Source organism: Eumetopias jubatus, unplaced genomic scaffold (genome assembly GCF_037043125.1).
Source record: "Eumetopias jubatus isolate StellerSeaLion01/CBP00866 unplaced genomic scaffold, mEumJub1_p1.0 scaffold_16, whole genome shotgun sequence".
NCBI classification, from domain to species: domain Eukaryota; kingdom Metazoa; phylum Chordata; class Mammalia; order Carnivora; family Otariidae; genus Eumetopias; species Eumetopias jubatus.
The window spans coordinates 36,893,496-36,909,884 of NW_028274822.1; the positions used below are offsets into that span (position 1 = coordinate 36,893,496).

Genomic DNA, 16,389 nt, shown 5'->3' on the forward strand with positions numbered 1-16,389 from the left:
ATTCCTCCGAGGGGATGACCAGACCCGGCCAAGCACTGCTACGAGGTTAAACAAGATAAAGACAGAAAACCGTCCCCTGCATTACAGACGGAGCACCTTAGCGAGGGCAGTTTCACTGCGGCGATGGGGCGGGAGCGAGAATGGGACGGGAGGGAGAGCGAAGCAAGACAGCAGAGCTCGGACAAGGCCTGAGATGCTTGGCGGGGAAGGTAGACTCTGGATCTGGGGGCCAGGGAGGAGGGTTTTCCGGATGACAGAAGCTTCAGCCCATCCACATGCTAAAGGAACGATCCCAGAGGGAAGCCTAGGCAGAAGGTACAAGGTGGGGCCGGGGCTGCACTGTCTCTGTGGTCCCAGGTGTGGGGGGCAGCTGGGGCTAGAGCTGCTAACGCGCAATGGTAGGATCTTTTTCTTTTTTGTCCGCACAGCCCCGTAAGGGAAGATGCTATTGGGCCAAGATCTTAGGAGAGGGACCATGGAGTGCGCAGGCTTGGCTAGAGCTGTCACCCACCGCGATTTTGCTGACCCCTGGTTTCCTTTATTTCGGTTACTGTGCTGGCCCTCACAGAGGCTGACCCTGAGCAGACACCCCGTAAATGTGTGTGAAAGAGAGGAAGGAGGGGGAGGCCCTGGAGAGGGTCACATCTTAAGCCTTGTTAGCTAACACCTGCACTCACCGGGAAGAGCAGTGACCAGGGGCGTGGGCAGCAGGAGACTGTGCCCTCCAGGCCCAGGCCAGGCCCGTCCTGTGGCTTGTCCCCAACCACCCTCCTCCCCCCACACATTTTTCATCAGCCGCTTTTCAGGCACTGCCTGTCCATCCCTCGCCTTTCTTCTCTCTCCAGTTTCTTCCTCTCCCCTTTTCTTTGTAATCATTCCCTTCCTATATTTCCATTTTTCTCTCCTCTGTCCTTCCTTTTCCCTTATGTTTTCATTACATGGAATGGAAGTAACTTCTGAAACGGTTTTGTGTCACTGACGACAGCCCAGTGTGCCAGGCCAGCCCCTCGGCCCACCCCTGTGGGCCCCCCCCATATCAGGGACCGTTCTCACTTGCCCGGAGCCAGCCAGACCTGACACCCACCCCAGGTCCCATCCACGTCTCACCTTTCCATTCACCTACTCAACCCTTCCCACGCTCGCCCAAGAGGCTGTCTGGAATGTGAGCCCACGTAGATTTTTCCCACTTCCGACATCTCCATAGCCCTGGCTGCCTATGTCACACGTAGACATGAGTCATATGCTGCCTTGTCAATTGTTACTTCACTCTTTGTTATGTCTATGACTGATTTCCCCAACCAATCCTAACCGTAAAGGAGATGACTTTCATGGCTGGAGATCCACAGCCTTGACAGAAAGAAAGCTTCCCACTTAACCAAGCTCTGCGCCTCAGGTCTCAGAGAAATAATCACCAACTGGTTACATATAATGTCTATGAACTCAGCTGAAATCCCCTCCTGATCGTGTTCACTCCACAAATTTCCCTGGGTGTCCACCTATGTTCCCCATGCTCATCTCTGACAGACTGAGGCTGAGAGTCCTCACTGGACAGAGTGTTCGGGGCCTGGAGGACAGAAGACGTGGGCCAAAGTTCTAGCCCTGCCACCCTCCGAGGGGCTGTTCCTGAGCATCGGTCATGAAGCCAACCTGATTTTAGTTTTCCCATCTTGGAGATGGAACCCAAATATCCCATCTCGGGGTTGTGTGAGGATCAGCCAGGCAAACCTATGTCCCAGTGCCTTATAAACTGCACAGACATGCCGTGGTTCTATTGCTGGCAAATTCAGTGATGAGTCACTATCCACAAAAATGCACCCAGTTCTGGGAATGAAAAACCACTCATATCCTTGACTATTGTTCCGGACAGGGAGGCCAAAGCTCTTCTTTCCTGCCCCCAAATACACGGTGCTACTGACCTTGAATGGAAGACCCCCAGAAGGACTGGATAACCTCTCCCACATCCAAGCACTGGCCACTCAAACACTAGCCACTCGGATAGCGCCAGGTCCTGCAGAAGCCAGGGGGTTGGTGGTTTCTGGAAGCTGTGATCAGGAGCCAGCCTGAGCGCTCCTGCAGCCTGAAACTATGATCTGATATGGCCAAGGGGTAATATATCCTTGTGAGTTGAGTGTCATCACCTGAAATAAAACCTATCCAAAACCCCCAAGGTTGGCAAAGGGCTGAAGCTTCCTATGTGGAAAGAAGGGCAGTTGGACTCTGCCGACACCACTCCAGTCTCCCAAACCCACCTTCCTCTGGGGACTTCCCACTAATCACAACGGCAGTGGCCTCCCCAGCTTCAGCGACCCTGCCCCTCACACAGGCTCACAACTTGCCCTCCGCACGGCTCACCATGGGCAGGAACAGTAAACAAGGCTGTGAGGAAGGCCAGGAACCAGGCAAACGGGGACATCTGGCCCATGAGGCGACACTGCTTCTCCATCTTGCACTACAGGCCTCAAATCTGGCCCCATGGAGGAGACCTCATTACCCAAATGCAGCAGAGCCCCAGGCTTGTGCACACCCTTCAAGCCCAATAGGAGGTGCCACAGACAGGACAGTGAGCCTTCTTTTGCCGGCCCCAGGCTTCCTATCTGAGATCCTAGCACAGACCCAATGCGTAAAAGACCAGAAAACAAGGTTTTGATACATGGAAGAATTGGTTCTACTTCACTCACCTGCCATTTATGGGGGACATTGTAACATGCAAATCATGTTCGCAGACCAAGGATCTGAGGAAGGATCTTGAAAGTTAAGTCTACTCTGTTGTTGCAATCATCATGATATAAATATATACTGTATTTTTCCACTTAACATTCTTTCAAATATTCAAAAATTATTTATTAGGGCTTACTATGTGTCAGGCACTATGCTAGGAACTCTGAACCAAAAGGTAAGTTAAAACATCCTTTCTGCTCCAGAAGGGTTACCCCTGGTGGGAAGATGGGAACACAGTGTCATGGGTAAGGGGGCGCATGGAGCACAGCCCGTGTGGGTCTGGGGGTGGGCTGGGAAAGCCCACAGAGGTGACCCTTTGATGCGGTCTCAGCTCAGGCTGGAGGGCTGAAGAGGCGGTCCAGGTAGAGGCAAGAACCTGAACAACCACCCAGGGCAGCCTATGAGGAGAACTGCAGGCATTTTAGCACAGGGTTTGGGAGGGGCAGGGAAGGAAGGACAGTCAGGGACCATGTGGGAGCAGCAGACCAGAGGCCAGGTCACAGAGAACCCTGAGTGACCCTGTGAAGAGCTGGGACTTCACCAGGTTAATTGTGGGGAGCCACCAGAGTGAAGAAAGAGGAGGCAGGGAAATGGGGGTCGGGGTGGGGGAACGGATCAGAGAGCTGTTTTCCAGAGCCCGGAGTCCAAATGAGAGCCAAGAAGACTCAGGAATGGAGAGGAGGGGACTGGGTGAGAGCAGAGGAATCAAGTTTGACTCACAGTTGTCATGGCATTTGTAATGAATGAGATGCAGAAGAGGGATGTGAGCAGGTCTGGGAGAAGGAAGTTACTTGTTCCATTCTTGACATTTCTTAGCTACATTTCCATATATACAATTTAATGATTCATGTGGGTTGTTATGGACTGAATATGTCTCCCCAAAACGCATATTTTGAAGCCCTAACTCCCAATGTGATAGTATTAGGAGGTAGAGCCTTTAGGAAGTAATTGGGTTTAGATGAGGGTGGGGACCCATGATGGGATTAGTACCCTTATAAGAAGAGGAAGTTAAAGGTATAAAACCACAAAAGAAGGAAGGATGGAAAGAAGGAAGGAAGGAGGGAAGGAAGGAAGGAAGGAAGGAAGGAAGGAAGGAAGGAAGGAAGGAAGGAAGGAAGGAAGGAGAGAGGAGACACCAGAACTTTCTCTGCCATGTGAGAACACAGCAAGAAGGTGGCCATCTATCTGCAAGCCAGAAAGGAGGACCTTACCAAGAACCAAATCTGCTGGCACCTTGATCTTGGACTTCCAGCCTCCAGAACTGTTGAGAAAATAAATGTCTGCTGTTTAAGCCCCCCAGTCTATGGTATTTTGTTATAACAGCCTGCCCTAGGATATTTTTATTTATTTAATAGCTACCCAATATTCTTTTTTTTTAATTTTTTATTGTTATGTTAATCACCATATATTACATCATTTGTTTTGGTGTAGTGTTCCATGATTCATTGTTTGTGCATAACACCCAGTGCTCCACGCAGAATGTGCCCTCTTCAATACCCATCACCAGGTTAACCCATCCCCCTACCCTCCTCCCCTCTAGAAACCTCAGTTTGTTTTTCAGAGTCCATCATCTCTCCTGGTTCATCTCCCCCTCTGACGTACTCTCCTTCATTCTTCCTCTCCTGCTATCTTCTTCCTTTTCTTTTTTCTTAAAATATGTTGCGTTATTTGTTTCAGAAGTACAGATCTGTGATTCAACAGTCTTGCACAATTCACAGCGCTCACCGTAGCACATATCCTCCCCAATGTCTATCACCCAGCCACCCCATCCCTCCCACCCCCGACCACTCCAGCAACCCTCAGTTTGTTCCTGAGATTAAGAATTCCTCATATCAGTGAGGTCATATGATACATGTCTTTCTCTGATTGACTTATTTCACTAAGCATAACACCCTCCAGTTCCATCCACGTCGTTGCAAATGGCAAGATCTCATTCCTTTTGATGGCTGCATAATATTCCATTGTGTATATATGCCACATCTTCTTTATCCATTCATCTGTCGATGGACATCTTGGCTCTTTCCACAGTTTGGCTATTGTGGACATTGCTGCTATAAACATTGGGGTGCACATACCCCTTCGGGTCCCTACATTTGTATCTTTGGGGTAAATACCCAGTAGTGCAATTGCTGGATCAAATGAATAGCTACCCAATATTCTATCCATAATAAAACATAATATATTTAACATCTCCCTTGTCATGGGACATTGAGGTTTTTTTTAGCTCTTCATTATTAAAATAATCCTTGAATATCTTTATACCTATAGCATTTTTATATTTTTTATTTATCTCTTCAAATAATTCTTGTAAGTGGGGTCACTGGGTCAAAAATAATCATTTTTATGATTTGTATGTGTTGCCAAGTCTCTAGAAAGAGGTAGGGTCATTGACTACGCCACCTGCAGCATATAAAGTGCCTCAGTTTTCTCAAAGCATTAGCAGCTAATGAGATGTATCTTTGTCTTACTAACACAATGCTGTTACTTGTATGCACACAATGTAACCGTTCTAAGTTTAGCTTTGACTTTTAAAGTATAGTCATGATTTTGTCCCTCAAAATAGCGAGAGGCAATGGGATACATACACATAATTTACCAAGGGTTTTAACAGTCTTCCCTGAGTCCCACCGGGTGGCACTTCCAGAATTCAAATGTTCCTCTCCGTCGTGACACTAGCTGCCATGTCGGGACAAGGTCACCTTGGAGCTGGGCTTCACAACTTAGCCTAGTTCTTTCCCAGCGCCCCCATCGGAGGGATCATTCAGGGACCACCTTTCCAAGCATCTTCTTAAAATGGGGGAAACTGCTGCCATCCAAGATAAATTCTTTCCCCTTCTTCTCAGCAATTGAACCCCTAGGAAGTCATCTTAAGGAAGTAATCAGACATAAGCAACAAGGATTTTCTTTCTGCAAGCATATATATTGCAGCCTTATCTGTATTTTTATATTGCCAACTACCTAAACATCCAATGGTTCATTCATTCCTGCATTTGTTTAATGAGTACTTATTAAGCACCAAGCATGGGACAGATAAACCTGGAAGAGACAGAGCCCTTTCCCTCACAGAGCAGGGAAGCAATGCTTCCATGGACCACAGTACGTGCACAGAACGGATCACCATGCCATCATTAAAGATGATATGCTCCGAGAGCATTTAATGGCTTGGGAAAGTATTCATAATATTATATAAATGTATATATAAATATATATAAATTATATAAATATAAATTCATAAATTATATAAATATTATATAAAATGCATAGATACTAAAATCCTGGTAAGACACAAAGTGATAAGAGTCATTTGGTTTCCTTTGGGTGGTGAGAAGAGTGGTTTTTCTGCAGTTTCCAGATTTATCCACGTGCTCGTTCTCTGATGGGAATGGATGCTCTGGTCGTTTCACATGGGTAGACTCCTTGCCTCTTGGCCTTTCTCTCCTTGAATCCAGCTTTGCTGATGGTAACCTCACCCTGGCAACGTCACTTGGGATTCCACACACACAGTTTAAGTTCACAGCCAGGTGGAAACGCAAGTCTGAAGGCGGTTTAGGGTACCAAGCATACACAGACCAATATAGAGAATACTGACTTAGGTAAGAAAAACAGACCATATTTCTCTCGTTGACATGAGAAGAGAGGAGCTTTTCACTTCTGCCACGACAGGGAAAAGTGATGGGTTTGATACTTCCCGCAAACCCTTCTGGGCACTATCTGCAGGTCACAGCTCACTCCACTTACCAAACCCTGCAGTCATGGCCCTTCTAGCTTATCCATCCTATTTCCACCCTCTTAGGCACAGTCAATCGATAAATTGTCCAGACCCATCTCCATCCCCATCTGGGAAGATATGAAAACCCACTTCTGCAAGTGAAAGTCAGGAACAAGTAAAGAATAAATTCTAACAAACAGAGCTCAAAAATGGAAAAGGCTCCCCGTGAAGGGTGGGGCAACTACTCACGCTCATACTAGATCACGTGGGCCCGAGGTTTTACAGAAGGAACTTCTGCATGGAAAGAGTTTGAATGAGACCACTCTTCCTTCCCTCCAGCTATGAATGTTATCACAATATGCCCATTCAACAACCATTTACTAGGCATGTACTTTGTGCCAGGCACTGTTCTAGGCTCTAGGTCTACATCAGTAAACCAAACTGACCATAAGACCAGCCAACCAACCCACCCAGCCTTCATGGAGCAATGGGCCAGCCACTCAAGGGCTTTGGAGTTGACCCTGAAGACGGGGCTGAAGAGTGACGTTTTCTCACTCTTTCTTCTTTTTTCTAAAGATGTATTTATTTGAAAGAGAGAGAGCATGAGCAGGGGGAGGGACAAGCAGACTCGCCAACAAGCAGGGAGCCCAAGGCGGGGCTCCTTCCCAGGACCCTGAGATCATGACCTGAGCCGAAGACAGACGCTTAACCAACTGAGCCACCCAGGCACCCCCTCTCTTTCCTCTTTAATGGGTCACACAGGCCCTTTTTGTAAGTATTCCTTCACATTAAAATCCATCAAAGGGACCCTCTTTCACCATTTTTTCCTATTAATGCCTATGTTGCAAGGCAAGGAGAGAACGTCCACCCCAGCAGACATCAAGACTTACTATAAACACAGTCAGTAAGACAGTGGGCTGTTAGCACAAGAACACACTGCTAGACAATGGAGCAGACAGCCCAGCAACCCCCCTCTGAGGCTGTGGACACATGTGGGTCAGGGCAGCACCACTGAAGACTGGGCTCCAAGCCCCCCACATTCTCTGTGACTGGGATATCATCAACCTCTGTCTTCAGTCGGCCACTTTCCCAGGGAGTCCAGCACCCGTGTGCCTCGAGCTGCACACAGCCTGCCTAGTGAAATCAGAGAACCAGACAGAAGTCCCCTCATCACTGTTCACAAGGGTTGAAAGCTAGGTTTTTGGGGTGTAGCACACTTAACAATATTAAATTTCATTTAATTAAATTACAACAGGAGAAGGGAAGGAAGCACTGTTTAAGCCAGTTGTCTCAACCCCAACACCATCACACACATGTGTTCATGAGCTGTGAGGGACTTACCTTTGACTCTGGATTAATAATTATCATGAGGGGAGGACTGGGGAAGATGAGCTGAAATCACAGAGAAAACTAAACCAGCACTAAAGTGGTATAAAATGTAAGTGGTATAAACTCCTTTAGTCAAAACTCTGGCCAGTAGGAACAGGCAAAGTGAATGGCTGCAGTACTGTGTGGGACTCCCACTTAGCCAGAAGGACCTTCCTCCTGGTTCTCTCCTCCAAGGACCCACTGCTCCATCTTGCACCTGCTCTAAACATGTCGGAGTCTGGCCACTCAGGAGCATCTGCCCTTCAACTCATCTGCTATGAGCCCCAAGCCGCTCTTGGGATCCAATCACAAGATCGGCCAGAAGATGCGTCCGTTATATCTTCTATTCTGAGAACTTCAAAATAATCTTCGGCGTGTCCTGTGCACTGTGGTGAAGACCCTGGCATTTCATTCGCTGCCATAATACCAGTGCACGAAGAACCAGAGTAGCCTATCAATAACAATAAAGTCTTCTTCTGGGTTTTCTTCTTTCCAAAAATGTTAAAAATACTTGATGAGTAATCAACAAATCCATTTTTCTGTGTTCCTTTTGCCAAATCTAGGAGCATTGTACTATACTGAATTGCAGATTGCTTAACATTTTCCCTTTTTCCAATGTGTTAACAATTTTGAGACATTTTTTTCCTGATATTAAGTTCTAAACATTCCCTCCTAGAGCACAAAATTTTAATTTCTGGTTACAAATCTAAGTGGTAAAGAGGAAGTATGTTCCCAAGTTGTAAATAGATACAATGTAATGCCATTTGTTACTATGTGGCTCTCAAAATAGATCAACTTCTGGGTATATAATTTTGCTCAGGCATGGTAATCTATTTTTTTAATGCTCTATCTCCCCCCTCCACAATAGCTAATCCATAATGGTTTAATCTGTCCGTAGAAATCAAAAGCTGCCTGTAAGAACGCCAACATATACAATCAAATGACATTTTCATATACAGGACAGCATCACTGCCACGCATTGCATTCTGGGATGCTGTCAAGGTGGAGGTAGAGGGAATTGAGTAAGACCCTGGGTGTGGCATGAGACCAAGTCACAGGCTCCAAGAGCCACTGGGAAACTGAGTGCCTTTATACTGGTATCATTAATTATAGCCTTGGCAACATCTCGACTTAGTGATAAAAATTTAGGGGCATTTACTGAAGCTACACGTATAATATCTCTACCTTAACCCTTCCTTTACCAAACCGAGAGTCAGTGTCTTGCTTCATCATAAGAACTGACTGAGCCTAGAAAGATATCCCGAACATTAAAAGACTGATGTCCTACACTTGTTTTTCAAAGATCCTAAGGAGAACACAACCATCAGGATGGGAAGAAAAAGGTCAGTGGAAGCACAACAACAAATTTGCTGATGACTGGCCATCTCGGCCATAGCAAACACGCTCAGGACACCAGTGACACTTAACGAAAGGACTCGGATCCCAGAGGGAACACTGGAACTCCTAGCCTAATGTTTTAGCTCTTTTATTTAAAAAGTTCAAAAAAAAAAAAGTTCAACATATGCAAAAGTACAGAAAATAGTATAATGACCCCTCATACACCCATAATCCAGCTTTAACTCATGGTCTATCTTGTTCCCCTGTAAACTCACCCACCTACTTTCCCCTTACCCAGGATTATTTTGAAGCAAATTCCAGACATTCTATAATTTCATCTATAAATATTTCAGTATGTATCTCTGAAAAATACAAACGTGCCTTTAAATATAACCATAATATTGTTATCACACTTGAATAATTTTTAATATCAAATAAATTTATTTTTATTAATTTAAATTTAACAAATTTTAATATCAAATAGTCATTATTCAAGTTTTCCCAATGACTTCAAATATTTATTTACTGTGTATTGGTTCAAATTAGCATCCAATTAGAGCCAATACACTGTAATTAGTTGTTGATATATCTCTTAAATCTCTTTTAATCTAAGGTTCCCTTCTATCTTTTTTTTTCTTTGCAGTTTAATTTTTGGAGAAACTATAATTGCCCACAATCTGGATTTTGCTGATTGCACCCCTGTGGTGAGGTTTAACATTCATTGTAACTTAATTTTCCCCACTCTTTCTTACTTCGTTCAGGACAAGATCCAGAAACACTTCCCAATAAAATTGCCAAAAAGGCAAAAACAAAAACAAAAAGCAGTCTGCTTGTCTCTGTAAAGGGGCCAATGTTGACAAACCCAAGATTCTGAAAATGTCCCTGCTTAGAAAGCCAGGTTACACCGGGGACATTCCTGAGCCGGCCACAGGCACCAGGAGCATCACCCAGAGATGAGGCGTGGAGGGTGCCAGGAGCAGTGACTGGCAGAGGGCAGAAAAAGTTCTCGAAGTGTTCAAAGTTTCCTCTGCACAGAGAAATAAACCCTGGAGGAGAAAGAAGGCTGGGGGAGGGGTGCTCAGCGTCGGCCTCAGCATGTTAATCAGTTTTAAATCTGCCACCATTAAGAACTAACATTTCAGAGTCCGGAGGGGGGAGGGCGGAGGCAGTCCTGTTGTTTTCCAGAGGGACCCAGGTTGGGCTCCGAGGACAAAAGGCACAGACTCCCAGAGCTTCCAGGCTGGAAGGACTCACAGAGCACAACCATTTAAGTCACAGCCCTGTGACAGGCAGCCGCGTGTGAAGGCAGTGCAGTCGGCCCCCCTCCCCCACCTGCGCTTCCCCCTGCACGGAGAGCATGTGCTCTGCTGGCTTTCTAATAATGGGACACAGTTGGCTACAGGCTTTGGAGTAAAAAAAAAAAAAAAAAAATACTTGACCTTAAATCTCAGGTCCTTCACTTAAAAGCAGTGTGGCCTTAGATAACCTGCTTAGCCTCCCCATGCCTCAGTTTCCCCATCTGTTACCTGGGGATACTATTGTCCACCTGCTACAGCTGTTATGAGGATGAATGAAGTTATGCATGGAGGCCTACCATGTGGTGCCCGGCGCGCTCCCATTATATGTCTCCTTTCCCACCCAAAGACTTCTGCCAGTCCCTTCCAACCCAGACCCTTGCAGGGAGCCACGACAGCACCTGCGGGACGTCTGGCTGGGTTACCGATGCTGGCTGTGGCCATGCATGAAGCAAAGCCAACTGACCCATAACGAGTTCAATCCCATGATCCTGATGTCAATAGCCCGGCTCCAACCAACTGAGCTAATTATGGTAGAGTCAGATTCAACCCGGCTTGCACAGAGATGCTCTTAGCAGTTCATACAACATTCTTAAACAGTTTTGTCCTAAGATGCTCTGTGACACAACACACTTGCCAACTTTACCCGTGATCTCATCTTTTAAAAATCTTAATGTAGCAAACAGATGTGTCCCTTAAGAGGATTAAGGTAGAAATTCATTACAGCAATAATACCAGTGGATTTGTGTTCTATAACTAACACCGATCAATCAACTTAGGGCACACTCCATCTTAGCACTAGTCAGCTGCAAGAAAAACATGGGAGAACTGAACAGCCAGGTCTTTTCCCTCAAGGAATTTATCTGCAACAGGGGAGACAGTCAGAGCCCCACCTACTGAGAGCCTGACCTAAATGACCTCTAATCCAAGCCACTTCGACTGTATTTGTGCACAGGAATCACCAAAGCATGTTGGGAAAGAACTCTGGCAAATGGACGGGCTGCCTGGAAGGAAGACATCCAAGACATAAAAGTGGAGTCATTAAGAGCTCAGACCTGGTGTCAAATGCCACCTCTGGAACTCCCCACTCATGTGACCAGGGGAATTTCGTCTGCTCTGGGTCTCTTCTGCTATGACACAAGAGTCCACCAGTACCTGATTCATGGACTTGGTGAGATGATGCACGTCTAGGATGCTCCTTGTCTCAAGGAACACTAAGCAAGTACTTAGAACACGGTCACTATTATCACTCCATTCTGTCTAGTCCACAAAAGCACCGAAATATCTCCTGAACTAAATTACTGTCTTCATTGCCATTTTAACAGGTAGGCTAGTTATCACTTTTTTGTAAAAATATTCTCCAATTCCACTTTTGTCTATCAAAAGGAAACAAAAATCCTTAGCCTTTTGTATCAATCAATCTAAACACATGTAAATTTTGAAAGCCTTATGATTTACTAATTCTACTGTACAGATTTTTCTAAATTAGAAGTCCTATCATTATAATTCTTTAAAACACTAAACCAGAAACAAACACCTATTTATGCAACATTTGAGAACAAAAGGCCTTACATACACAGGCCAGATAGAACACATAACCACCAAAATGAACATCTCCCCAGTGAGAATACAGCGTCTGTTTTGACCTTTTTGTAATCAAACTCATCATTAATTTAATTATCTTCACTAGAACTACCAGCAGCTTGAGAGAAAAAAAAACAAAGATAAAACATAATAAGCATAATATATCGTTTTTGTCCAAGATGATACTAGTTAAATGCACAACTAACTTCTGAAGGAGTCAGCAGACATGATCTAAATTAATATGTCATTAAGAAAAGATGCACACGGGGTGCCTGTTGGTTAAGCGTCTGCCTTCAGTTCAGGTCATGATCCCAGGGTCCTGGGTTGGAGCCCCACATGGGACTCCTGCTCAGCAGGGAGCCTGCTTCTCCCTCTCCCTCCCTCTGCTACTCCCCGTCTCTTGCCTCTTGTGCTCTCTCTTTCACTCACACTCCCAAAAAAATAAAATCTTTAAAAGAAAGAAAAGAAAAGATGCACAGACTCCAGTCTGGGCTGGGAAGGGCCTGAGAGATTATCCAATTCACAGGTTCCCAACACAGGAAAATCCTAGTAGGGGGGCTGTACAAATGAGAACCCTCCGCAGGGCCTTGTAGATGCCGGTTACACAGGTGTGTTCACATGGTGACCATGCCCCCAGCTGCTCATTTACGTCCTGCACACCTTTCTGTCCGTGTGATCTGTTTCAAGCAACAAAAGTTTACTCCCGCAGGGAGTTGCATGTGCTGGACGGCTGGGTACACCGAGGGTGTCTGCATGTTCCACGGTCACGCTTCTCCGTCCTCTCCATCACACAGGTCGCCCTCCCACAAGAAACTCCCCATCTTGCCAAGGCCAGGCTCAACCTGGGAGAAGCGTTCCCTGTGGTATGGGGAGCCTTACTCAAGGCAGGGGCCTGGAGTGACAGCCTGCCCCCTCCCTCACTATCCCCTAATTCACAGCAGGGTTGGTAACTATCTGTTCCCACCTCTCAGGTGAACTCTACCAGACCCGGAATTCTGCCTCAAGGCTCTCACTCATGCTTGTAACATTCACCTGCCCCAAGCCAAAAAGTACCTGGCACACAAGGGCGATTTGGTAAGCTCCCCAAGTTAATGGGACGGAACCCCCCAGGAGGTGCTGCTTCTGCCCACAGCCACACAGCTGGTCCAGGGAGCAGAGGGGCCCTGGGAGCTCAAGACACACAGCCTGGCTTGAATCTCAGCTCTCTACTCCTAGCAGAGAAACTAGGTGCCTTCAGTGCTCTTGGCCTCAGTTTCCTCACCTGCAAAATAGGAATCCTAAAAGCATCCACTTCACAGAGGTATGCAGTACTCAGTGAGACTGTGCACTCACATCCCTGGTGGTGTGATATGCCAAGTGATCAAAACTCGTTCGCTCTTTCCATCACAGGGGGAATCATCCGATTTTAAGATTCCCTGCTGGAAACTAACAGGCATTTTAAAACATGAATGTGCACCTAGGCACACAAATGCCCTAAGTTCTGTTTTACAGAACCCTGGCTAACAGAATCAGCCAATCACTCAGCTCTAGATGTGAAAAACAATGCCAAATATCTGAATATACTGCAGGGGTCTTTGGGCAAAAGATGCTGAGACTAAGGCTGACTGGCTGCCAAGACAGGGAGTCAAGGGGTTCTATGGGATACCTTCTGATTCTGCTTATTCTACAAAGAACCAGAGGACACCTCAGAAAGTTCTGTGAGCCAGTGCAATTTCAGTGCTGCGGCTTCTGGAGGCGGGAGGGGGTGGTGATGCAGGAAGCCAACGCTGGAGCATCAGGATTTCCTCCTGCCAGAACAGCCCAGGGACACTGGATCAAGACTACGGGGCTATTCCAGGGAAACATAAAAATGTACTTCAGCTTCCAGCTTGAAAGGTCAACCTATGTATATAGGGTTTGAAATCCAAGAAAACCACTTCAAGGTCATAGGGCCACAATTATGAGCCTTCTGTGGTTTCAACAAAAGATCACTGTAATCAGAGATCATAATGAATGGAATATCATGATGCCAAAAAAGCCCTTCGAAACTTTTAACTCAATCTACTGATTAAGAATACCCAAATAATTTACAAAAGTGATTCTGATAAACTGAATTCACAATACATCATTCTGTCCCTCCATCTCCCAATTCAACCTGCTCTTATGACCAGAGAGATTCCCCCAAACAGTGACTCTTATCCATTCTGCACCAACGTGGAGAGAATGAGATAGAACTGCCCCATTCCTCATTCCTGAAAACAGGTTACTAATTAAGTAGGGAGGGAAAGCATGGATACACTATGAATAGAGGGAGAAAAACAGCACTGCCAAAGTTCACCAGTTTCCACATACAACCTCCCTCTCTTCCAAGGCAGGTGAACATCATACAGAAATCTAAAGAATTTTGAAAAATCAATTTTGTTCTTTTTGGTATCAGGGGTTATCTCTTCCAAATATTTATCAATGTTGCTCTTCAAAGAATAAATCATCTCCAAGCTTTGATATGAACCCTAAGCAAAAAATGTGCTGGGAAGTAATTATTCAAGGTGCAATCTGTTTAAGTAGGAGGAAGGGCTCTCCTGGGTAACTAAATGGTTAGCTTTCAATGCCCAGCTCTTTGCAACAAACACACACTTTGCAAGATGCCTGTCCTCCTGCAAAGGGTTAAAAAAGAAGAATAAGAAAAGAAGAAAAAAAGCCTCTGTCGGGTGGACTGAGAAGCCATTCTTCCCAGGGGACACTCATTTCGGGCTGCGAGGCTCAGGCTTTGTGCGAGCGCCGCCCCTCCGCGCCCCCGCCCCTCCTCCCACAGCGACTGCTCCTCCAAGGTTCCCAAGGCCACCTGCTTCTCCCGAGAAAAAGGGACTACTCGGAGCGCTATCTCAGTGCGCTGTCGGCGTCCCCGGCGATGCCCCGCGGGGAAGGAGGAGGAGGTGTCCCCGGGGAAGCGTGCTTTGTCGCGAGGGTCGCGCGGCCGCCCGCAGCGGCCCCAGAGGCCTCAAAGGTTTAGACCTGAGTCCCCGGGGCCCGGGTTCTTTCCGCGCCCCGCTCAGCGTCGGCCCAGGTACCAGGGCCGACCCCCGGCATCCGAGCTCCACCCCGCCCACCCAGCCGAGCTAACGGCACGGCGCCGGGGAACCTTCTCCATCCCGCCTGCGGCCGGCGCGGCACCTGCTCGTCCCCGCCCGCTCTGGGCCGGAGCGCGGGGCTGTCCTCTCACACCGGGGAGATCCCGCGCCAGCCGGCGGATGCCCGGGGCCCCTCTGCCTAACGGGGAGGGGGGAGGCCTGCCCTTGGGCGCCTGTCCCGGGGGGCCGCGCCTACCCCAGCCTGCCCGCGGCGCCCTCACCCCCCACGCGCCCGCAGTAGGGGCTGCGTCCAGGGAACCCAGCCCGGACCGGTCGGCCGTACCTTGTGCGGCGCCCGCAGCAGCCGGTGGACCCCGGCCAGCTGGGTGCCGAGAGCGAGGTCCTCGCGAAACGTGAACAGCGGCGGCCGGCTGGGCTCGGGGAAGTTGGTGCTGTTGAAAGGGTCCGTGTCGTCCAAGAACTGCACCCGGCAAGCCAGCGTGGCCATGATGCATCCCTGCCCCTGGGAGCGCGGGCGCCGGGATCCGCGGGGTCGCGGGCCGGGACGCCGGGGTCACACCGCGAGCAGGGGAGGCCGCGGCCGCCGCTCGCTGGCTCGCGGGCTCCCAGGCTCCGGCGCGCCCGGCTGCAGCCCGGGCTCCGGCCGCGGGGGGCGGGGCGGGGGCGGGGCCGACGGGCCCCTCTGTCCCCTCCTTCTCCGGCTCCTCCCCTCCTCCGGCCCCTAGCGCTCGGCCGCAATGCCCAGACCAGCGGGACCTGCCGCGGGGAAAGGGAAAGGGAGAACGGCTCGCGAGGCCTCCGCAGCCCTGCGCCAAGCCTGCTGCCAACGGCGGCGGGGCGGGAATCCCCGCCGGGCTGACTCCGGCAGCACCCGCGCCGCTTGGGCTGCCCGCTACACGTGCGCCCCTCGGCGTAAGGAGCTGTACCCCTCCGAGCTCCGGGAACTGGAGGGAATAGCCATCCTATCTTACCCCCTCGGGGAGAGCGCTTAACCCCTTCCAGATGAAGGCGGCGGCGGCGGGCTCCTGCTGCCTGGATTTGAAAAACCCCAGCTGGGCGCCTGCAGGAGAGGGAGCCGGCCCCCGGCGGCAAGCGGGGTGGTGGCAGCCACCGGGAGCCCAGGCAGGGGTGACCGGGAGGTTTCCCTTGGGGAGAAGGAACCTTAGGAAAAGGAGGGTGAGCCGGAGAACCCACGCAGCTCCTAGCAGACAATCCCAGGGGGCGCTAGGAGAGACGACTGGAGCACTGCGAGGCTCTGCCCCAGGACCCCAGTGCCGGGCGTGACACCGGGGCCACCTGGTGGGTGCTA

General features: G+C 48.6%; 1 protein-coding gene across 7 annotated transcripts in view; it reads right to left on the minus strand.

The window, feature by feature from the left end:
• Window positions 1–15,567, minus strand: part of FHOD3 (formin homology 2 domain containing 3) — a 453,128-nt gene extending 437,561 nt beyond the window's left edge. For all 7 annotated transcript variants that reach the window (XM_028098359.1, XM_028098361.1, XM_028098360.1 and 4 more), the window contains exon 1: window positions 15,403–15,567. In XM_028098359.1, the coding sequence (XP_027954160.1) occupies window positions 15,403–15,567 (165 nt within the window). The remainder of the gene's footprint in view (window positions 1–15,402) is intronic.
• Between the last annotated feature and the right edge of the window lie 822 nt (window positions 15,568–16,389).